At 36.8% G+C, this 24037-nt stretch overlaps 1 protein-coding gene, 1 long non-coding RNA gene and 1 other non-coding gene across 3 annotated transcripts in view; 2 read left to right on the top strand and 1 right to left on the bottom strand.

Annotated features, from left to right (window-relative positions):
• Nucleotides 1-12998, top strand: part of LOC127868999 (mutS protein homolog 4-like) — a 47157-nt gene extending 34159 nt beyond the window's left edge. The window contains exons 20-26 of the mRNA XM_052411244.1: nucleotides 249-416; nucleotides 2543-2615; nucleotides 3574-3638; nucleotides 3925-3995; nucleotides 5898-6001; nucleotides 9594-9682; nucleotides 11231-12998. Coding sequence (XP_052267204.1) covers nucleotides 249-416; nucleotides 2543-2615; nucleotides 3574-3638; nucleotides 3925-3995; nucleotides 5898-6001; nucleotides 9594-9682; nucleotides 11231-11401 — 741 coding nt within the window. The 3' untranslated portion in view covers nucleotides 11402-12998. The remainder of the gene's footprint in view (nucleotides 1-248; nucleotides 417-2542; nucleotides 2616-3573; nucleotides 3639-3924; nucleotides 3996-5897; nucleotides 6002-9593; nucleotides 9683-11230) is intronic.
• A 7892-nt stretch (nucleotides 12999-20890) lies between these two features.
• Trnas-aga (transfer RNA serine (anticodon AGA)) lies at nucleotides 20891-20972 on the bottom strand. The gene has a single exon. It is a non-coding gene; the product is annotated as a tRNA-Ser (tRNA).
• Nucleotides 20973-23016: 2044 nt separating this feature from the next.
• On the top strand, nucleotides 23017-23639 carry LOC127869000 (uncharacterized). The gene is made up of 2 exons (XR_008044358.1): nucleotides 23017-23256; nucleotides 23419-23639. It is a non-coding gene; the product is annotated as an uncharacterized LOC127869000 (long non-coding RNA).
• Nucleotides 23640-24037: the final 398 nt, after the last annotated feature.

Here is a 24037-nt window from a genome sequence, read left to right as displayed (position 1 = left end):
TATTTTTCTTGACATGTTCACTGTTTTTACAAAAATAATAACTATTATTTAGATTAAAACCTGATTTATTGCAAAATTACCAATGTACGAGGCTTAAAAATGGTGACTGCAAAATTAGTATACACAAACTTACAATGTATACATACTTTAGTAACTTTATCTAAAATTCTTGTATGTACCAATCTTTTGCTGCAAGTTGAGATGATCAGTTCAGTTAATAACACATTTTGTACTATACTTTATTTCAGAGTGGAAAGTCCACATATCTGCGTCAGATTGCTTTGCTTCAGATAATGGCGCAGATCGGCTCATTTGTTCCTGCTGATTATGCCTCTTTCCGTGTTGTAAACCAGATTTTCTCAAGGATTGGCAGTGATGATGACATTGAAACAAACTCTTCAACTTTTACCCTGGAGGTAAGAAGTAGGGGTATATTGTTTATCTGGCTGTCGGTAGACTGTCGGTAGACCAGTCTGAATGTTAGTAGACCAGTTCGATCCTGATCAATAACTCGTCAACAAATTGACCGATTGTCTTGATAATTCACATGGGCATTGACCTTGGACAGTAGATGACCCCTTTTGAAATTAGGGTCACTAGGTCAAAGGTCAAGGTCACTATCACAAACAGTGTGAAAAACGTTTCCGATCAATAACTCGTCAACAATTTGACCGATTGGCTAGATACTTTACATGTGCATTGGCCTTAGGCAGTAGATGACCGCTATTGAAATTGGGATCACTAGGTCAAAGGTCAAAATCACTATCACACAAAGTGTGAAGATAGTTTCCTATCAATAACTTGTCAACGAATTGACCAATTGGCTTTATACTTCACATGTGCATTGGCCTTGGACAGTAGATGACCCCTATTGAAATTGGGGTCACTAGGTCAAAGGTCAAGGTCACTATCAAACTAAGTGTGATAATTGTTTCCGATCAATTACTCATCAACGAATTTACCGATTGGCTTGATACTTCACATGTGCATAGGCCTTGCACAGTTGATGACCCCTATTGACATTGGGGTCACTAGGTCAAAGGTGAAGGTCACTATCACACTCAATATGATAATCATTTCCGATCAATTAGTTATCAACCAAATGCCTGATTGGCTTGATACTTCACATGTGTATTGCCCTTGGACAGTAGATTACCCCTAATGAAATTGGGGTCACTAGGTCAAAGGTCAATGTTACTGATACACATTAAAAGTACAATTCTTTCCGATTAATAATTGTCAACTGATTCACAGATTTGCTTGATACTTCCCATGTGCATTGGCCTTGGACAGTAGATGACCACTATTGAAATTGAGGTTACTTGGTCAAAGATCTAGGTCACTATTACACACTAAGTGTAAAATTGTTTCCCATCAATAACTCGTCAACTGATTCACCGATTGGCTTGATACTGCCCATGTACATTGGCCTTGGACAGAAGATGACCACTATTGAAATTGGGGTCTGTCAGTCAAAGGTCAAGGTCACTGTTGCACATTAAGTGTGATAATCATTTCTGATCAATTACTTATCAACCAATTGCCCGAATGGCTTGATACTTCACATGTGTATTAGCCTTGGACAGTAGATTACCCCTATTGAAATTGGGGTCACTAGGTCAAAGGTCAAGGTCACTGATGCGCATTAAATGTATAATATTTTCCGATCAATAACTTGTCAACTGATTCACCGATTTGCTGGATACTTCCCATGTGCATTGGCCTTGGACAATAGATGACCACTAGAGAAATTGGGGTCACTAGGTCAAAGGTCAAGGTCACTGTTACACACTAAGTGTGAAATCGTTTCCCATCAATAACTTGTCAACTGATTCACCGATTGGCTTGATACTTCCCATGTGCATTGGCCTTGGACAGAAGATGACCCCTATGGACATTGGGTCAAAGGTCAAGGTCACTGTTACACACTTAGTGTGAAATCATTTTTGATCAATAACTCATTAACTGATTCACCAATTGGCTTGATACTTCTCATGTGCATTGGCCTTGGAAGTAGATGACCCTTATTGAAACTGGGGTCACTAGGTCAAAGGTCATGGTCACTGGCACAATAAGTGGGAAGAGCGTTTCTGATCATTAACTTGTCAATGAATCGACTGATTGGCTTGATACTTCCCATGCTGACTGGCCTTGGACAGTAGATGACCCCTATCAAAGTTGGGGTCACTAGGTCTAAGGTCAAGCTCACTGTCACAATAAGTGTGAAGATTGTTTCCAATCAACAACTCATCAACGAATTGACCGATTGGCTTTATACTTCACATGAGCATTGGCCTTGGACAGTAGATGACCCCTATTGAAATTGGGGTCACTAGTTCAAAGCCCTGTTTGGAGTGCATATGTCTCCTACCGCAGAACACTGAATTCTTTTCTAAAAGATTCTTTGGCACATTTTAATTGACATTATAATTATAACATTTGTTTGTACAGATTTTTTTCTGAGACCTTCCTGGTCACATACAATTAAATTGTTATAATATTTAATGCTTTATTTAAAGGCAATGTACTGTTATGTTTTTAGATGAAGGAAATGAACTATATCATACAGACAGCTTCATCTAGATCTCTGATTATCATAGATGAGCTTGGAAGAGGTACATTTGAGATGATTCAGGCAAAATGGGTTGTATGCCACGTGCAGCCAGCAGAGATCCAAAACAGCCTGCGCAGTCTATCCAGGACATACTTAGGAACTCCATATCAGACTGTGCAAATGTGCAGTATTGTCTGGAGCTACACTGGCCACATTTGGATAAGACCCATTATCACATGACACGGCTAATTTTACAAACACACAAAAAAAGAAATTTTAGTTTTAATTTGAGATTAATTCATAAAGATTGTTGTTTTTGAACTTAAAATACTAATTATTATGCCTCAGTAGGAGGCCTTATAGCAGTTGGACTGTCTGTCCACCCATATCTCCAGCATTTTGTTTCCTGACTTTGGTGTGTTTGTCTACCTACATGACTTACAGATAAAGTTTGAGCTTCGTTCCAGTTCATTGAATTTTGACGATGTTACTAGGAATTGACTTATAAAGTTTTGTAAAAAAACAACACTTTTTCTGAAAAGCTGTCAGATTCTGACCTTTTTTTTGGCGTGTGTAAGTCTAACTTCATGACTTACAGATCAAATTCCAGTTTCTTTCCAGTCCATTGATTTTTGACATAATAATGGGCCTTGGTCTAAACAATTTCTTCAAATTTAACACTCTTCCGTGATTTTTTCCTAAATGCTTTTATATACTTTTTTTTTGGTGAGTGATTATATATTCATGACTTTTTCACTTTAATTGAATTTTAATTGAATTTTAATTGAATTTTAAAACAATTTACCTCAAATAACTTACATGAGGAGACTAGCAGCTTGTCAAGTGTATCAACTCTCTAATCACCTCAAAGGTGGAATTAACACTTAGAGGTCAAAAGTAAACATTTAACCATTAGCAGCTTTTGTTTAACATGAGCAGAGTATTGAGACCAACGTGGAAGAGTTGGTGGGGGGGGGGGGGCATCTGGGCTCTGTGGACACATGTCTTGTTCCATACAGGAACCAGTGTGGAGGAAGGGGTGGGTCTCTGCTTCTCCATCTGTGAACACCTGCTCAACACCAAGGTACGCCGTTTTGAACATGTATCATCTCCGTTTATTATTGAGATATTGCAAAATACTGTAAAAAGAATGTATTTCCTGTAATATATTTAAAGATTGTATACTTGAGTGATGTATAAAGGACTTTGCTACAATTCTTGATGCTGGTAGCTTTTGTAGCTACTGGAGTAGAGACTTTACCTTGAACCGGGAGTTTGATTCTTATGATTACCATTTGATTCAAATGGTTGTTGATGTAAGGGCTGATATCATTATATAATTATTATTCTTTGACCTGCTTTGTTTTCAGGCATTCACCTTTTTTGTTACCCATTTTCCTGAGCTTACAACGCTGGATAGCTTGTATCCAAATGTGGAAAAGTAGGTATCTTGAACAAAAACATAACCAATGTACATGAACAGCTGTGGAAGTGGATCTTATTTTAAACAGAAAAACGCTGTTTTTAACCCTTGAATACTCCTGGATGAAGTTGGATAAAGAAAAGGTGTTAAGGTGTTAATTCAACAATCATTTTTAGCTCTACTGGCGGAAGGCCGGAAGAGCTTATGTCATGGCGTGGTTTCCGTCGTCTGTCCGTGCGTGCGTTAGAATTTTTCTTGTTTCCGCAATAAGTCCACAGTTTTCATCCGATTCTTTTCAAACTTGTTCAGTGTCTTTATATTAATGAGGACTCGAACCCTATTGAAAATGGGTTACATCAGAGTAAAAAGTCCAGAATTATCTCCCCTTGAATTTGAGAAAATTTTGAAATAAGGCTTGTTTACGCAATAAAGTCCACAGTTTTCATCCAATTATTTCCTAACTTGCACAGTGTCTTTATCTGAATGATGAATCAAACTCTATTGAAAATAAGCAATATCGGAGTTATAAGTCCAGAATTATCTCCCCTTGAATTTGAGAAAAAATGAAAATTCAGTTTTTTTAAGTCCATAATTTTCATTCAATTCTTGGCAAACTTGCACAGTGTCTTTGTATCAATGAGGACTCAAACCCATTTTTAAAAAGAGCAATATCGAAGCAATAAGTCCAGAATGACTTCCCTTGAATATGAGAAAAGTTTGCAATCCCGCTTGTTTACACAATTAATTCCACAGTTTTCATCCAATTATTTCCAAATGTGCACAGTATCTTTATATCAATGAGGACTTGAACCCTATTGAATATGAGCAGTATCGGAGAAATAATCTCCTTTTGAATTTGAGAAAATTCTCCTTGTTTGCGCGATTAAGTACACAGTTTCCATCTTTTTCTTTCCAAACTTGCAAAGTGTTTATAGCAGTAGAGCAATTCAGGCCCTCATGAGTAGGGCTCACACGGGTCAAAAATATTCTTCGGGTCGGGTCGGTGGGTCAAAATTTAAATACCCGAGAAAATTCGGGTCGGGTCGGGTCAGATAATACATAAGTTAATTAAACTAAAACTACATTTGTTTTCATATGATGTTTTAGCGTCTTAAATATTCAACTGTTTGTCAAGTATATTGTTTAGAATATTATACTTTTTATTGGTCTTATTTATTAAATTATGAATGAAATACCGAACTGCATATACTTATTTATTAGGTTTACACAACGTTGTTGAACTTAATCAGAAAATGTTAGCATTACTTGGATTAGCGATAAACAACTTGCATGTATAAGATGAACAACCTGTCAAGCAAACATTAAGCTTCTCATATTTTGAGGGGAGAAGCCAAAATAATTTTCACCGTAAGCTCTAACTTTCTTTTGAAGTCGATATATTGTATTATACAGGTTTCGTTTTTTTAACGTCCCCATTTTGGGATGTGAATAACAAATGAAAACCGACGTTAATGATTTTGGTGCGTCACTTCTATATATTTATGACTATTTGCAATAACAACACTGCTAAAATGATAAAGGATTTGATTTTACTTCACTTGTTTAAAGGAGAATATTTGACAACACGTTAAACATGTAATCTTGTACTTCGTAGCTATCGACCCGAACCGGTATCGTTTGCAAAAACTTTGACCCGGATCCGCGGGTATTTTTTTGACCCGCGGATTCGGGTTTTTTCGGGTACCCGTTTGAGCACACTCATGAGCCTCTTGTTATAAAATGTTATAATCTGAAGGTTCTTGTTTAAACTTAGTTCATGCATGGTCAATGGAGGTTGCTTTGACAAGTTCTTACAGCAATGTGATTGACATGCATTTGCCATGTCATTTTCTATAATTTTGTAAACTTTTCAAATACATGTAATATTTTACTCTGAAACTTTGCTCTTAATTTTGACAGCTACTTTTTTGAGCTGCAAAGAATGTTCAGTACTGAAGCCAACTGTGAAAAGGTCGTTTATACACATACACTTGCAAAGGGCAAAACCCAAGAGAAACACTATGGTAAGACTCGACATAGTTAAAAGAAGCACTAAGTTTGTATGTCAATAAATGTCTTTTTCATCATTTCTTTCTGTTTTAATTGTGCTTATATTAGTTTAACCCATTTATGCCTAGCGTCTAGAAAAAAGGCCTTGGCAAACAGCGTAGACCTGGATAAGACGCCGCATTATGCGGCGTCTCATCAGGGTCTGCCCTGTTTGCTTAAAGGAATTTCTGTAAGAAATATTCTCAATATAGAAATGAATATACTAGACACCCCTAATTAACAAGGTTTTTCGAAGAAAAAAACTGGTTATTAGATTGGCTAATGTCAGCTGGCGGGCGGAACAAACTTGTCCGGGCCATAACTCTGTCGTTCATTGTCAGATTTTAAAATTATTTGGCACATGTGTTCACCATCATGAGACGGTGTGTCGCGCGAAAGAATTACTTCGATATCTCCAAGGTCAAGGTCACAATTTGAGTTTGAAGGTAAAAAATGGCCATAAATGAGCTTGTCCGGGCCATAACTTTGTCGTTCATTGTCAGATTTTACAATCATTTGGCACATTTGTTCACCATCATTAGACAGTGTGTCGCGCGAAAGAATTACGTCGATATCTCCAAGGTCAAGATCACAATTTGAGTTTGAAGGTAAAAAATGGCCATAAATGAGCTTTTCCGGGCCATAACTTTGTCGTTCATTGTCAGATTTTAAAATCATTTGGCACATTTGTTCACCATCATTAGACAGTGTGTCGTGCGAAAGAATTACGTCGATATCCGGGCAATTACTTTGTGATTCATTGTGAGATTTTAAAATTATTTGGCACATTTGGTCACCATCAGTTGACCTTGTATCGCGTGAAAGAATCACGTCGATATCTCCAAGGTCAAGGTCACAATTTGAGTTTGAAGGTCAAAAATGGCCACAAATGAGCTTGTCTGGGCCATTTCTATGTCATGCATTGTGACATTTTAAAATCATTTGGCACATTTGTTCACCATTATTGAACGGTGTGTCGCACGAAAGAATTACGTCAATATCTCCAAGGTCAAGGTCGCCACAACTAAAAATAGATTGATTTTGAAACAACTATGTAACTATGAACAATCAGTAACAATGCACATTTTGATTTTGAGTTGTCTGTCTTTATCAGACTTTTTTATGCACCCCTTCAAAGAAGAGGGGGTATATTGTTTTGCACATGTCGATCGGTCCGTTGGTCGGTCCGTCCATCAGATGGTTTCTGGATGATAACTCAAGAACGCTTAGGCCTAGGATCATGAAACTTCATAGGTACATTGATCATGACTGGCAGATGACCCCTATTGATTTTCAGGTTACTAGGTCAAAGGTCAAGGTAACAGTGACTTGAAATAGTAAAATGGTTTCCGGATGATAACTCAAGAACGCTTAGGCCTAGGATCATGAAACTTCATAGGTACATTGATAATGACTGGCAGATGACCCCTTTTGATTTTCAGGTCACTGGGTCAAAGGTCAAGGTCACAGTGACTTGAAATGGTAAAATGGTTTCCGGATGATTACTCAAGAATGCTTACACCTAGGATCATGAAACTTCATAGGTACATTGGTCATGACTGGCAGATGACCCCTTTTGATTTTCAGGTCACTAGGTCAAAGGTCAAGGTCACAGTGACTTGAAACAGTAAAATGGTTTCCGGATGATAACTCAAGAATGCTTACGTCTAGGATCATGAAACTTCATAGGAACTTTGATCATGACTGGCAGATGACCCCTATTGATTTTCAGGTCACTAGGTCAAAGGTCAAGGTCACAGTGACAAAAAACGTATTCACACAATGGATTCCACTACAACTGACAGCCCATATGGGGGGCATGCATTTTTTTTTCAAACAGCCCTTGTTTTCTAATTGAAATCAAGGTAAATTTTACACAAGGGGGTTAACAATACACATTTTGAATTGTCTCCCTTTATCAGACTTTTTTCAACTGAAAACATGCTTTTGTGACAATTGTGTCCCTTGTTTTGGAAATAAATTGATCCAATTTAGAAGAATGGGAGAGTCCACTAGGCATAAATGGGTTAAATCTATTTATTTTAGCTAGATTACATAGAGAGTTTAAAGATTATTGAAACGCTCCCTAGTAATTTTCTTGGTAGAACTAGTACTTGGTATCTTTTGGATGAGATCTAAAGAACGCTCTTACTGTGCTGTTTGAACCAGCGATCTCCTAGTCCCAAAACAGAAATCATATCCACTTCGCAATGGCCACCTCATTCTAATGCCTACATCAACACTACAATTAACTATATTAACACTTCAATATGCATATGCAGACCATTCTTGAAACTGTTAAAGAATAATTATGAATAAATTGAGCTCCATGTAATTAACATTAAAGTAGTGACCAGGGAATCCTGCAAATGTGTTCTTTTTTTTCCAGCTAAATATAACCACATTTACATGCCTGACATCTAGTGAATTCTGTAAACTACATGCATTCAAGTTTTAAAGCTAAGTAAATAAACAATACATAAACACACTGCCTTTCATAATACAGCTGAACTTAATTATCTCAAAGTTACTACACCATAACAAAATATTTTTCTTTAAAACTTGAATATTTATTTTAATTTTTTAATTCTAATCTTAGGAAGGAAAAGTCAGGAATACATTTTGGGAACTTTGCCTGTGTAGTTTAAGTGAATATTGTATTAATTATCATAAATACTGCTTACTAAGTAGATGTTATCTAGGGCCTGAAGTGGGTTTTTCTGTTTATTATATTGTACCAAACATCTTTATCCTGTAACTGTGCATCAAGGAGTGTACACAATCAAATGATATTTACAGCAAAACAATTGACAAAAATGGTTAAACTCTGGCAAGTTCAAATGAAACATCTTTGAACTTGTAAGTCTTGTGGTTTTATAAAATCTTAATTTGTAATATTTTCAATCGTTATGTACTTTAAATACATTTCCATGTTAAACAGTACTATTGTCAACAGCCCGAACCAATGACCCTTGAAGTAAAAGTCTAACCCTTAAACCACTCAGCCATCCGTGCTCCCAAAGGGAGTGGTGTATTTTATACTTTATATAAGCGATCCTGGTAGTGTCACAAAATATAATGATAACAACATAATTATTCAAATTATTCAAAATCGTTTCTCATTTATAACGCTTTATAATTTTCAGGTTTTGAAAAGTTCACAAGATGCCTATAAATGAATATTGTAGAGCATGTTAATTGTTCATTATTACTGTTTCCGCACAAATATCATTACTACAACGAAAATTTGTGAATCTGATTTTTTTTCAATTTTGTCAATTTACCAATAGTTGAAAGGTCCACATAAAAAATAAATACTACACCATCATTCCCTTGATTACCCCTATAGAATTGAATGAACCTTCAATGGTCATATACATAAAGCACATTTTTTAAATGTTAAAATGAAGTAAATAAAAGTTTGTAAAAGCTTAATCTTTTCCTGATTGAAATATACATATTCCATGCAAAAATGAACATCAGAAAAACAGCTATATTCCCAATGTTACCCATATTTTTGTTATCAGGTATTATAACTAATAATACAAATGTATAAGTATTTTTTAGGGATTCAGTTGGCAGAGATGTCAACGTTACCACAGTCTGTGATAGCAGAAGCCAAACAATTGGCTACAAAACTTGCAGAGGAAAAGAAGGTAACGGTCATGTAAACGTGTAAAAAAAAGGTCCATGTAACGTACAAGATGTGTGGTGCACACATGTATGAGAAAAATGAATTGATATTTTAAAACTTAAAAGTTAATTTTGACAACATTTTAAGCTGGTCTGAGCTTGATCTTAAAGCTTATTACAACAGTATGGCTTTCAACTTTCTATTGACATGCCAGATGGGGGCCTTCATGTGCCTTACACTTATGTTTTTTTTCTATTTCCAATGAACAAAAATAACATAGCATACAAAACGCTGGTAGGCATGTTGACAATAAAAGTGTCTACACTTAACTTGAAGACATACTAAATATGTGTAAGCATACTTTTTGTTTGAAAAATACATTAATTGCTTTAAAGTGCATTAATGCAGGAAAAATGCAGAAAAAATACTCTTTGTATGTCCAACAAAAAAAACCCGGCTATACAATGAGGACACCCAAGCATACTGAATGTGTATAACAAAGATAAATGTCAAGGTTACACTTTAAGGTCAAAGGTCAAATAAGATAAATCTCTTGAGAATTGTTCAAGTCTTTATGGTCTTTTTTTTCTGAATGGTGTATCTTTGTGATAATGGCACAGCTTTTTCTAAAATTTCAAGCGAATTAGATGCACATTTTTGGAACGCTTAATGAAGAAACAAGTGCCAATAATACTGAAATTAATGTGCATTAAGGCCAGTATTATTTAATAAACTGATTCTCAGATTTTTTTCTAAAAGTGTCTGGTTGGAGGCGGGAAACAAAAAAATGGGTTACCAAATTTGCACTCATTTTAAAAATGTTATGGTGAACAGTTTTTTGAACTGTTGGTAAGAACCAGTCTGGAACAAAATCGAAGTTTCGTACCCATTTCATACCCATTGAAAATAACGAAAAAACACGTATTATATGCACAAATTGTTCACTACAACTGCATTAAACAACACATACAATTTTATTCTTTAACATATTGCCTTATTTGTGCGTAAATTATTGAAGGTTTAAAGTTGATAGGCGTAAATGGGTTTCGCATTTCGGGCACCTATTAGATTAAAATTGTTCTGGTTTTATTTTTTTCATAATAATTTTTAGTCATTTTAATACTATCAATTTTATAAAATCGTAAAGAAATAATAACATATTTACTTACAAATCGATTCCATTCAGGATTTCATTTGACGGTTGCATAATATTGGGATATAAGCAGACTTTGCTGGTGAAACCGTTTAAGCGTTCTTGTACAAACAATGATGGCGTAGCTTTTGGTAAATTCCAGCACATGTAGGATGTTCACGTATTAATGTGGGTGATTAAAACTGGGTTTATTATGATGATTTATAACTCATATGAACGGCACCCGTTTTGTGTTTTAAAGCCACCTTTTGGCATCCGAAAAATTTGAGATTAAATTATTTTTTTGGTTTCGACAAAAATTAGAGTCGGCAGGCCCGAGAATCATTTTATGAAAAAATTCTGGCCTAAATAGTATTTCGAGAATGGCTTCCTACTGAGCATCAATCCCCACGCATGTCTTTGTTTCTTGTCCACTAGAACAGTCAGCGCAATGACAAGGAGCTGTGCAGGCAGAGGGCGCTGTTCAAGCTGGCCACCAGACTGGTTCAAGCTGCGAGGAGTTCACAGCTTGATGAGGACAGTCTCAAGCAGTATGTTGCCAGTCTACGCAAGAAATACCTCGAGGAAATATCTGCTTTTGAAGAGTGACTGGTGCCCTTAATCATACATATACCTTCTCAGTTGTAACATGCTTATCATTTTATTTGTTTCTTCTCAAAATAGTTTTGTTGTTAAACATACATGATAACTGAAAATCTCAAATGATTTAAATGATCATATATTATGCTATATTTCTCTTGGGTCATGTGTAATTTTCATGAAGATGTTACATCACAAATATTTTTATGCCCCCGGATCGAAAGATCGGGGGTATATTGTTTTTGGCCTGTCTGTCTGTCATTGTGTCATTGCGTCTGTCCCAAAACTTTAATCTTGGTTAAAGTTTGATAACTTATTAATATTGAAGATAGCAACTTGATATTTGGCATGCATGTGTATCTCATGGAGCTGCACATTTTGAGTGGTGAAAAGTCAAGGTCATTTACCATCAAGGTCATCCTTTAATGTCAAAGTTAAAAAAAACATTGTATTTTTCTTTCCTAAAACGTTAACCTTCGTTAAAGTTTTGTCATAACTTTTTGAATATTGAAGATAGTAACTTGATATTTGGCATGCATGTGTATCTCACGGAGCTGCACAATTTGAGTGGTGAAAGGTCAAGGTCAAGGCCATCCTTCAAGGTCAAATGTCAAATTTATGGCTTCAAAGCGGCGCAATAGGGGGCATTGTGTTTCTGACAAACACATCTCTTGTTTTAATATATGACCATGAATCATTATAAAAATAATTATGAACCTTTGGTCTTTATATTAACTGCTTTTTTTCGTAATGATGATCGTCTGCAAACATTAAAATTATCGATTGTGTTGAAAGTGTCAAACCGCCAACTTCAAAACTAGGCTTCTTCTTGAGCCGTGGATTCTGATTGGCTGTCCTAATCACCAGATTCACTCGTCACATGCACCGCCTCTCCTACAGACAGATCCATACCACTGCAAATATTTATAAGTTATCATTTTTCCCAAGCGCTATTGTGATGTGGAACAACCTCCCTGCCACTACAGTTTTACATCCTGATCTTGAAGGGTTTAAGCAGTCCCTGCTTTCCCCATCAGCCCCTTGAACTCCGGGAGACATGTTTTTATCAGTTTTTAACCTTAAATCACCTCACCATATAATAATTCTAACATACTTCTATCTTTCACACTTTTCACTTATAACACTTTTATCTGCACTGACTGCGCACCTGTCAATAATACCCGTAAGGGGAGTTAGACAGTATAGATAGATAGATAGATAGATAGATATAACATTTGTAACTATTTCCTGATGTGCGGAAGCGTTTTGAAGAGTTCATCTTGGTGCACATATTTGATTGGATGACAGAGGTTCAAATCGGCGATTCGAGTATTCTGATTGGTTAGAGCTGTTGCATAACCTTTTACGGAGTCTGAGAAATTGTATCAAGGGGCATCCATATAAAAGACGCGCCGCAGACGACTTAGGACACATTCAACTCTTCGGCCACGCAACATCTAAAATTATTTAAACTTTTAACGACTTATTTAATACAATCAAGAAAGATCTGGGATGTCGGACAAAATGTAACTATATTATATTCTTATACATTTGTTGTTTCGTGTTAGTATATTTTGAGAAGTATAAATAAATAAGTCTCACTGTTTTCATTTCTTTACTCTTGAAGACATCCTTTTACAGACTAAGAACATTTAATAAACTAATAACTACCTGTTTGATAGAAAGGAAACAGTATAACCGACAATTGGGGATGCTTATATAATTTTAGCATCTCGGAACTTTTGTTGTTCGTCGCCACGATGAAAACAGCAAGGGACGAAAACGGCGCCGAACGGGATCGGCCCGACGAAAACGGGAACGGCCTGTCGAAAACAGGAACGGCTTTACCAGAACGGAACGGCTGCACAAGAACGGGAACGGCTGCAATAGAGCGGGAACGGCTGCAGTAGAACGGGAACGGCTGCACCAGAACGGAGCGGCTGAACGGGAACGGCTGCACTAGAACGGAACGGCTGCAATAGAACCGGAACGGCTGCACCAGAACAGAACGGCTGCACAAGAACGGGAACGGCTGCACTAGAACGGAACTTCTGCACCAGAACGGAACGGCAGGGACGGTAAAAGACAGAAACTGAAGTAGATGATCGTTTCCTAACTGATTATTGTGTAAATTTATATGATCTATGCTTATTGTGAAAAGTAAAGTGCAAATTTTCAAGTTTTTTTTCTTTGTGCCATTACCTTTACATTAGTCGTACAATGACGGACAACAATGACCAGTCCGACTCCGAGGTTGACTTCAATGTGAACGAGAACGGAAGAGGGGAAAGTCGAGAGTACCAAGAGGGCCAATTTGATGAGGCATATGGTGGCTTTTACAGACGTGGACCGCGTCCAAACATTAAACCAGACCCTTATTCCGGAGATGAAGATTGGGACCAGTACTTAGAATACTTCGAAGATTGTGCAGAGCTTTCCCAATGGAACGAAAAGGAGAAGTTACTATACCTTGCTACATCTCTTAAGCAGCAGGCACGCATGCATTACAGTTCGTTACCTGTTGCAGAGAAACGTTGATACAAACTCCTGACAAACATATTAGAACATATTAGAACAGAGGTTTGGAAGCAAAAGACAACGGATCAGATGGCTTTCAAAAATGCAAAACAGAATGAAGGGCAAAACAGAAAAAATTGCTGCTTTGGGGGATGAAATACGACTACTGTCTCGGAAAGCCTATTCAACAATAGATCAAGAGGCCCAATAAATGCTTGCATTACAACATTTTTATAAGAATGTTTCAGCCGAGATGAGATGCCGTTTAATGGATAAAAATTGCCAGACAATAAATGAATCTGTGGAGTTGGTTGAGCGTTATGAAGAGGTGTTGGGACGTTCAAGGCAAGGTGTAGGAGCGCAGATTAGGGGTGTTACAAATAAAAACAGCAGAGAAAGATCTTTTGAAACCAATCCGGTACATGAGGGAACTTATGATCAGTTTACCAGTGCAGTTAAGCGTATTTAGCAACGATTGGACAAACCTGAATCTAACATGAGAGGCAGAATCTCTGGAAGATCGTGCTACATATGTGGTTTTACAAACCATTTCATCAGAGAATGTCCGATCAAAGACAACAGACGAGGAGTGCAGCAGGAAAACTTCAGACCGTCACATCAATAGGTCGTGATGCATAGGTTCAAGTGAAAAATCGACCGAAACAAATAGAGGTGCCATGAAAAGGCATTGCGGGATGGTCACTGCAGCGATCTGATGAAAACGAAAGACAATGGTTCAATATTGGAGGATTAATAGACGGAACTGCGGTAACATTGCCATTAGATAGTGGAGCAACAACCACTTTAATATCTAAAGACACCCTTGAGGCTATAGGAAAGAAGACAGATAATTTGCGTGAGCATAATCGCACAGTGGCACACCTTTAAACGTTCAAGGGTCTGTATAGTTGAGTTGAAGGTCGGGAGGTTCACAACTGCAATTGACGCCACCGTTTGCGATATACCAAATATTCAAGGAATTCTGGGACAAGATTTCATGGCAAACCACATTAAATCCTGGGACATTCAAAAGCACACACTGGATGGTTATACAATTGATTTTGTTACAGAAGAGACTGGGCTGAGTGTATGCAGGGTGCTCGTGAACGAGAGGGTTGAAATACCACCTAGGAGCTATCAGATGTTACCTGTAGAAGTAAAAGGCAATGTGCCAGAGCTAGTGTTTGTTGATGGGATTCAATGCTTGCAGGACATAAGTTGTTGAGTTGTGGCAGGCACTGTGGAAACTCAGGGAAAAGATGTGTCCGTGTGTGTTGTGAACGATTTTGATGAAACAGTTAGTAGTTAGTTTAGAAGCAGGATATCTTGTTGGCGAGTGTTTCCCAGTTGAGGACCCCATAATATCTTTAGAAATTCAAACAGATACATGCGCGACAGTCAAAAGTGACATGGTTGTGCAGTCTGAAGAAGTCATTTTGCCAGAACATGTGAAAAAGATGTTTGACGACGGTGTTGAACATCTGGATCCCGAACAGAAAAACAAGTTTGCAAAATTGTTGTATGAGTACCAAGATGTGTTTGCAAAGTCGTCCGACGATATCGGTTGCACAAACGTCGTGAAACACAAGATAAACTCTGGAAGTGCTAACCCCATTAGGCAGCAACCTAGACGACAGCCATATGGAAAAAGAGAAGTGGAACGGACTAAAGTTGAGAAGATGCTTCAAAAGGGCATTACAGAGCCGTCAAACAGTCCATGGTCTTCGCAAATAGCACTGGTGTCCATAAAGGATGGCTCCACAAGGTTTTGCGTGGATTATCGAAAACTTAATGATGTGACAATTAAGGACGCCTACCCTATTCACAGGATAGATGATTGCTTAGATGCACTCTCTGGATCAAAATGGTTTAGCTCAATGGATCTTTGTTCAGGGTTTTGACAAGTGGAGATGGATGAGAAGGACAAACTTAAGACAGCTTTTTGAACGAGTCATGGCCTGTACCACTTCAAAGTAATGCCGTTTGGACTTGTAAATGCTCCCTCTACTTTCGAGCGTGTTATTGAGGATATTTTGCGGGGTCTACAGTGGATAGTGTCATTGCTGTATATAGATGACATCATACCCCTGGTAAAACAGTCGATGAAAGCTTGACACGGCTTGAAAACGTTTTCAAACGGTTAAGAAAGGCTCATCTCAAACTGAATCCTTCCAAATGCAAATTCTTTCAAAAATCAGTGGCTTTTATGGGCCATATTGTATCTGCAGAAGTTGTTGAAAAAGACCCTGAAAAGGTCAGAACAATTAAGTAATTACCAGTTGCAGAGTCAAGTAAGGAGGTTCGGAGCTTTCTTGGCCTAGCATCTTATTATATTAGATTCGTAAAGGGATTTGCTGACATTTCCAAGCCACTAAACAAATTGTGTTAGAAAAATGCAAAATTTATTTGTAATCAGATGTACCAAGAGGCTTTTAATTTCCTAAAAGAAATGCTAACATCAGCACCGGTACTAGCGTACCCTCAACTGGGCTCTCAGTTCATTTTAGACACAGATGCTTCAGATGTAGGCGTTGGAGACGATTTGTCTCAAGTTCAGGACGGGCATGAAAGAGTTATTGCTTACATGAGCAAAGCAATTAATGTGCATGAGCGCTTCTTGCAGTTGTTACCGCCCTGAAACATTTCCACTGCTACTTATATGGACAGAAAATACTTATCAGGACTGACAACTCTGCCGTGAGCTGGTTAAGATCACCAACTGGACAAGTCACACGATGGCTTCAAGAACTCAATACATATGACTTAACAGTGGAACAAGCCACAAGAATGCGGATGCTTTGTCCAGAAGGCCATGCGATTCATGCAAGCACCAACAAGATAATCAAGAAGCGCTGATAGATAAAGCTGAATCAACTGATGAAAAAATTAGGGCCGTTAAAAGAAGTAAGGTGGCTGCACAGTCATCTGTACTTAAGAGACCAGAATATCTCATTGATGGTTGGCCACATGCAGACATCGCTTACAGTCAACTGAGTAACCTAGCGCAATATTGAAATTATGCATTTGTACATTTCAACATGTGGTGCATTACAACTAGTGTTTTGTGTATTTTCTTCATTGTCAGATATAAGTTTCAATAGACAACATCAGTGCAGCAATATATTTTTTTTAATAAACGATAGTGTTAACAAGGTTTTGCTAAAGCCATTCAAGGTTAACTGCCCCGCTTCCTAGTGGCCATGTTTTTCAACGGACCGTAACAATTTTCGAATTTAGCCGAGATATCGTAAAAACAAATGTTCTGACCAAGTTTCATGAAGATTGAAGTATAAATGTGACTTATAGAGTGTAAAAAATGTCTTACTATTGCCATGAGAGCAAATATGCCCCATTGGCGTCCATCTTTTTCAACGAACCTGAACCATTTTCAAAGAAAGCTGATATATCATTAAGACATACGTTGTGACCAAGTTTCAAGAAGATAAATGTGAATTCTAGTGTTAACAATATTTTTCTTAATTTGACCAAGTGACCTAGGTTTTGACCTGGTGTGACCAAGTTTCGAACACGACAAAGATATCATTGGGACAACTTTTCTTACCAAGTTTCATGACAATCAAGAAATAAATGTTACCTATAGAGTGCTAACAAGGAAAAATGTTGATCCTAAAAGCACACCATGAGCACCTTGTGCTCAGGTGGTGCTCAGGTGAGCTAAATATAATGGAATAAATGTAATTTTAAATGTCCAGTACTTTGTAATTGTTATGTCATAGTCAGAGAGGTAAAGATTATGTATGTTCAGATACAGTACATAGATTGGCATGTTCACAAATTCAAATATATGACTGTTAGATTAAATAAATTCTTTATCACAGTCATTCTCAAGATTTATTAAAGTCTTATCACGGAAATAATTTTCTCATTAATCCCTTGACCGGTTGGGGGGGGGGGGGGGGAATTAGGGGCAACAATACAGAAATCCTCCACCAGTCAGGTATGTTGTGTGCTGCTTAGAGTAATTCATCCATGGAAAGGGATGTCAACTCTTACATTATCCATCCAGCTTTTCTTCTGACGGCCTCCGCGTCGACCTCCCTATAACGTGCCCTGGATAACAGTCTTCCTCAGAGATTCGTGCCTGGTGACATGTTCAAACCAAGCCAGCTGTACCTAAGCACTCAATTCGTGGTCATGGTAGTGCAGTTATAAAATTGCCCTTACTGAAGCTTGTTTCATTCCGTTCACTGTTGTTTATTTCTCAATATGAAACAATCAAAAGTAATCCAGTGTAATTTGTCCACTTCATATTGAGGGCTTAATTTATTTGCCCATCGATATGTAGAGTGAACATTACCGGATTCGATTTGCTGTTTGCATATATGGTAAAGTCTTCTTTGACCTTGTGTAGTACAATCTGATATCAGTTCTGAAATGTAAATATAATAGCATACAGTTGAAAATATAACAGCAAATACATTTTTTAACACATTGAATAAACACACATTCACAGATGGGCATGAAGGATTTCTTTGCCTATTAATTTTTGTAGTAAAATTAAAAGAATACTAGCATTATAAATAAAGTTATTGGCTTATCACAGATGTTATTACAATTTTATGATAAACATCGCATTAAAAGTAAAAACGGAAGCAGTTCAGATGATGTACTCAAAGCCGTTCAGACGATGTACTCAAACAAAAAACGTTCAGACGATGTACTTTTTTTCCAAATTCTTCGCCACAGATCTAACAAAAACTTAAACTACGTGCAAAACCTTGTACAAAATATTCTAAGCACGTTATCAAGCAAAAAATGCTGTATTTATTTCGTTGTTTGTCGCCTTGAATAGAAAACACGTCCAAATAAAGTATGTTCAGACGATGTACAATTTTCATTGTTTAATGTTCCTGAATGTTTGAGAAAACTACAGAAATCTAAGAAAAACGACAATAACCAGAGTACATAAGGCGACTAAGCGGGTACTCTGCGCATAGTTGTCATTTATTTTGACATAAAATATGAGAATACCTTGATTTTCGTCATTAAGCGAGAGCTAATTCCGCCATTTTGTGCGTACAATGTACTTTTGTGATCACGTGATTCCCCGCAGTGAAATTGACTGGTTGAAAGATTTCACAGAAGACTTGTTGCTATGCTGCGGTCATATAGAGAATACTAGGTTAGCGTTGAATACAGAGAAGTTTATGTTGCGAGGCTTAGAACGCCGGAAGCGAGCTAATTATTTTAGCATAGTTAAATAAAGACCCTTATGCCATTCTATCACTTTATTCAAACGAGTTTATGAACGCGATAAACTTTCTTCTTCGTCACACGCTACGTCATGTACTCTACATTTCTGCTGTTCAAATGAAGCGGAGCAGTTTATCTAATAATAGCCGTTGGTAAACTCGGTTGCATTTGCAGATTTCTGCATACAAACATAATTATGTTTAAACTTGCACAATGTTTTATTTATCTACGGTAAATACCCTTATTGTACGAGAAAATAATTTTGTATATAAATACACAAAGAATGGAAAACATTCCAGTACACAACAGATAAATGAGTAGAAAATACCCGTGTACAAAATGGGACGTTCCCAATTCCAGTGTGGTGCTATTTTTACCATCTTATACTTTACACAGCTCTATGCCTAACGTGAATTAAAACAAGCAAACATAGCAGATTATTCATGAACTGTGCGATATGTGTATGGCTTGTTGTACATTCTTAATATTTAAGTTAAATGTCAAAAGTATATGCTTTGGTTATAAACAATGCACATTACACGAAATAAGGAAAATGTGATCAATTGACAATTCAGATATGTCGACACACAGTACACGTAGAAAACATGTGAAATAAGTCGCGTTTATATAATAAATCGTCAAAACAAATGGGGAAAATGACGCAATAAGTATGTCATTTTATGACGCCATCAATCAGCTGATTCATTATACGGATGGCGAAAAATTATGTCATATGACTAGATTTAAAGGTTGAAGGTCGAATAATTTTGAAGCTTAAGTTTTGTCGACTTTGTTTCTTATGAAAAATCATTCAGAGGTAAAGTAAATATAAATTTAAAAAAACACAACAAAAATCGTGTAAATTTATATTTTATTTTAACATTTCTTTTGGTGAATATGTCATATGTATATTTTTCTGCAAAATATGCACATTTTCTTCTAATGGGTGACCTTAAAATTCGATCAATGAACCAAACAATATCGATCTAATTTTAGCGCATATCGCATGACGTCATTTAAAAAGTAGTCCGTGCACGCGACAGGTATATTCCACAGTGTTGAATACAAGCAAGTATATTCCACAACGTGTTATACCGTCAATGTCGCGGTGAAAATGGGATAAATTGTCAAGACGAACCCCATACTCGGCTTTTGTCCAGTTTATTTGCACCCCAGGGTCATTGTGTCACACCGGTCTTACTGACATTAACAATAACGTAGTGACGTCACCATTTATGTATAGAATGCCCCAGGGTAATATGAAAGTTCCATAATTCATCCAGATTTCCAAATATGGGCATGCAGTTGGTGTGTGCAGATGCAGTGAAGGTGTTTAAAGTTTTAACAAGATGACATAAATATTCTTTTAGTTTACAGACATTTATTGTTATAACTTGAAGAGCGCCATGAAATGTAAGTGGTTTCAGCCAAGTCGAAATTGGGTAGGTTAAAAACAAAGTGTCATAAAAATGAAAATAGTATCATTTAAGTAATATATTGAACTTAGTTTTTATATATACACTATATACAGCAACAATACCAAGAAATAGACAGATTTACTGTTTACTTTTTGAAATAAAAATGCAACATACATGATTCGTATTTTCATCAGTAAATCACCCAATTTAGCCATAAAGTTGTTTTACTTTTAAAAAAATTGAAGAATGTGCATAAACATTGCAACATATTTAACAATAAGCATAGCCTATATGCTATATTATATCAAATTAGGTTAGAAAAGAAATAAAACGCGTCGCAAAAAGTATGCGTTGTCGGCAGGATTCGAACCTGCGCGGGAAGATCCCAATAGATTTCTAGTCTATCGCCTTAACCACTCGGCCACGACAACTCCTACCTGCTAGACGTAGATATCCATAAGTAAACGGGTAAAAAGGCTCTTCAATCTTCGAAGAAATCGCGGGAAATCATTACGGGTGCGCTACCTTAATGTGGCCTCTAGCTTAAAAACAAAGATTTGACATGATTACCGGACACGCGTGAATCAGATTCGAACTCGGCTTTGATATTGTAAACAAGAAATATCTTTTAAAAAGATATACGGCGTTGATAGTTCAATGAATGAGATCAAGGATAGCGAATGTCTTTTTCTGTGCAGTTCTTAGCTGCATCACACGCAGTACGGGATGTTACGCGGAGTTTTCGCGGCTTATTTTACATTATTACATATTGCTGGCCATAAACCTATAGAAACAAAACAGAAAACCAAAAGAAGAATGGAAGTGAAATTAAAACATATGAGTCAACCGGCCACACGCGAAGTATCGTTTTTATAGGCGCGTTCTTCGAACAAACCGGTTTTAGTGGTTTGTCGGGCATTCGATTATTAACTAGTGTTTTTCCCAGGAGGGCAAAGGGGCATGGCGCATTACTTTCAAAAAAGGCATTTGAGCGCAGTTTAGGCAAAAAAGGGCAAAAACGTTCCCTGAATACCTGAATTACGGGGCAACATGTTATCGCATCAGAAGCAGTTGTGGAAAAAAATAACATAAACAAGCACATTTAATGGTAATTGATGTATTTAACTTACTATGATTTATATTAATATATTTACCTTGCAATGTACATTTAAGTTCCATGCTGTTTCAATAAACTGTACAGCACGACAAACATAATAAAGCAATATATGCATATGAATCTGATTATACACAGATCCACTAACATATACATGAAACCATGTTTGTCTTATCCCATTTTCTAACAATTATCTTGCCAGATGTTTAAAATAACATTGCGAGTAAATTGATCGCTAACAATATGCAAACACTCGTTTCCGTGACAAACATCCACCAAGTAGATTACAAATAAATAAATAATGTTGTTGCTATCTTAAACATGTTTATGCATCGTTGATTATCACAGACATTTCATTAATTCCTTCTTAATGTATAATCTCCATCGTTAATTCGATCGTTTACGACGTTATTTGCCATTTTTGCCGAGTCGCAATTTAATTCTGTTTAGTCCGCCATGTTGTTCAAATGTCAAATGATGTAAGCGACAGGTGCGCATAGCAACATTAAATCATATACGCGATTCGCATTTTGTTAAATTAGTATACGTCTCAGTAATTATTTCAATAATTAGATCTAATTACTAGTATCTTAAAGACGAAAGCGATAAAGAATAAATTTGTTTGTGTTTTTAAATGTTTTATGCGTAAAAATATATGTTTTGATTTAAATGAATTATGCATTCTCTGTACTTATAAAGTAAGCGTGTATGTTCATCAATTGAGAGTTCTGCAGGTTATACTGAATTTTTACAGACCATTATCTGACAAGCTGCCTCTTACTCTTTTATGTATGTTGACTTGGCAATGTGTATTAATGTGATTATAAGATTGGTGGTTTCGCCAAATAAATAACCTATGGACAGATTGATTACAAAAAACCCGTACTGTTTGGGCAATCGGTCACTTGCCTTAAATAAAGGACTAACTAATTGTTTTTAATGAAAATTCAATACTGCTCCAGCAGCTGGAGTTTCACTTCTTTATAATGCAATGCACAATTGCCACGAGAATAACATCGAGTTTTTCATCAAAAGTCTAACGATTTTATCGTGGAGGAGTACAGAAAAGTGCGCTTGGTATAACATAGCCTCTGGCATTATCGATTGATACTGACATGGGATTATTCACGCATGACTAATTCACAGCTTTGGAGCAGTCTACCTATAGACAATCCCAGAAATCGATACCTCCCGGATTACCCGCCCCTGAATACTCTCGCGCGCCTCCAAAACGGTACTGAAGAAATAAACATGGACATATAGGTCCGCAAAACAAGGAAGCGATACGGTTTTATCAAATATATTTGAGGATTTAATGAGTTTCTGTTATCGATCTGACAACCACATAATAGTTCGTGTTATTTTTAACCAGGTTTTCCGAAGGAAAAAACTGGTTATTAGATTGGCGAATGCGGGCGGGCTGGCTGGCTGGCGGGCTGGCTGGCTGGCTGGCGGAATAAGCTTGTCCGGGCCATAACTATGTCGTTCATTGTCAGATTTTAAAATCATTTGGCACATTTGTTCACCATCATTGGACGGTGTGTCGCGCGAAATAATTACGTCGATATCTCCAAGGTCAAGGTCACACTTTGAGTTCAAAGGTTAAAAATGGCCATAAATGAGCTTGTCCGAGCCATAACTATGTCGTTCATCGTCAGATTTTAAAATCATTTGGCACATTTGTTCACCATCATTGGACGGTGTGTCGCGCGAAATAATTACGTCGATATATCCAAGGTCAAGGTCACACTTTGAGTTCAAAGGTCAAAAATGGCCATAAATGAGCTTGTCCTGGCCATAACTATGTCATTCATTGTGAGATTTTAAAATCATTTGGCACATTTGTTCACCATCATGGGACGGTGTGTCCCACGAAAGAATCACGTCAATATCTCCAATGTCAAGGTCGCCACGACTAAAAATAGATTTAAAAAAAAAAAAAAATTACAAAGGGGGTTAATTTTTTTTGGTCATTTCAAAAGTTCAGTTTGAGTTTTCTCCCTTTATCAGATTTTTTTTTCACAATGAAAACCTGGTTTTGTGACAATTTTGTCCCTTGTTTAATATATAAATTGCATAATTAGTAGAAATAAGGTTCATCTGCGTTCGTTTAAGAGCAATAAAACACAGCATGGACATGGACCTATTTGTGTAGGTCCCTGGCATGAATAAGGTCCTGATTGTCATTTAACATGTTATTTTACGCGATTTTCGTCTATGTGAACAAAGAAAAACAAAAATCACTTTTTGCTAATAAAAAGTTTTCGCGGCTGAATTATTCGATATTTTCCCCGTAATTAAAAGAAACAATTAGCATTCAATTTAATCCATCCTTATGCAAGCTTAAAACAATAATTGATTTGTTTGTTTTCGCCAATAACG

The sequence above is a fragment of the Dreissena polymorpha genome, chromosome 2 (assembly GCF_020536995.1).
Source record: "Dreissena polymorpha isolate Duluth1 chromosome 2, UMN_Dpol_1.0, whole genome shotgun sequence".
NCBI classification, from domain to species: domain Eukaryota; kingdom Metazoa; phylum Mollusca; class Bivalvia; order Myida; family Dreissenidae; genus Dreissena; species Dreissena polymorpha.
The sequence above is the reverse complement of the archived record's forward strand: the minus strand, read 5'-3'. Positions and strand labels throughout refer to the sequence as shown.